The 719-nt window shown below is 41.4% G+C and overlaps 1 protein-coding gene across 1 annotated transcript in view; it reads right to left on the reverse strand.

Annotated features, from left to right (window-relative positions):
• Positions 1 to 719, reverse strand: part of LOC105809235 (aurora kinase C-like) — a 26,397-nt gene that overhangs the window by 16,312 nt on the left and 9,366 nt on the right. Inside the window, exon 4 of the mRNA XM_012642991.1 lies at positions 15 to 111. Within this exon, the coding sequence (XP_012498445.1) occupies positions 15 to 111 (97 nt within the window). The remainder of the gene's footprint in view (positions 1 to 14; positions 112 to 719) is intronic.

Below are 719 nucleotides of genomic sequence, written 5' to 3' on the forward strand. Positions count from 1 at the left end.
GATCTTCACCTCACCCCTGAATCCCAGAAGCAGGTTTTCTGGCTTAATATCCCTGTGAATCACTTTCTTGTCATGGCAGTAAGCCAAGGCATCTGCCAACTCCTCTATTATCTGTGTGAGCAAAGAAAGGCAATCTGGAAGTGAAGCCTGTCACAATTTCCCTACAAGGTAGAATACCCCTCATGAATTTTGTGATTGTAGTAGCATCTTTTATTTTTTGCTTTTCAACTCCATTATCTCCTTTTTAATAGCATTATGATCATTGGTGAGGAAGGATTTCCTCTCTCCCATTTTTTTGGTGTTATAGGATGGACAGATCTTCCTTGTTGCCCTAGCACAGCAAGTAGCCACACAGCCCACACTGAGCTATTTAGATGATCTCCCACCGGACTGTGAGGACTGAGGAAATGATACAGAAACAGGAGGAAAGATAGAAGATCATTCATTTTGACAGAGCAAGCTGACTTGATCATTGCTGCTGGAAGATCACTGCTCTGGCTCCCTTTCTAGAAATCTCTTGGTACCTATTTCTAAGCCAGTTCTATCCATTTATTTGGCGAACTCCTTCACAGCCTTTTGGTATGTTTCTTTGCTTTAGGTAGATTCCGTTGCTTACAACCAAAGAATCCAAACTTATACACAGTACTTATTAATGTTCTAGAGATACACTGAAGGTAATCGGGGTACCCAAATGTGAAGCTGTAGGATGTTTGTGTCAT

The sequence above is a fragment of the Propithecus coquereli genome, unplaced genomic scaffold (assembly GCF_000956105.1).
Source record: "Propithecus coquereli isolate 6110/MARCELLA unplaced genomic scaffold, Pcoq_1.0 Scaffold193, whole genome shotgun sequence".
Lineage (NCBI taxonomy): Eukaryota > Metazoa > Chordata > Mammalia > Primates > Indriidae > Propithecus > Propithecus coquereli.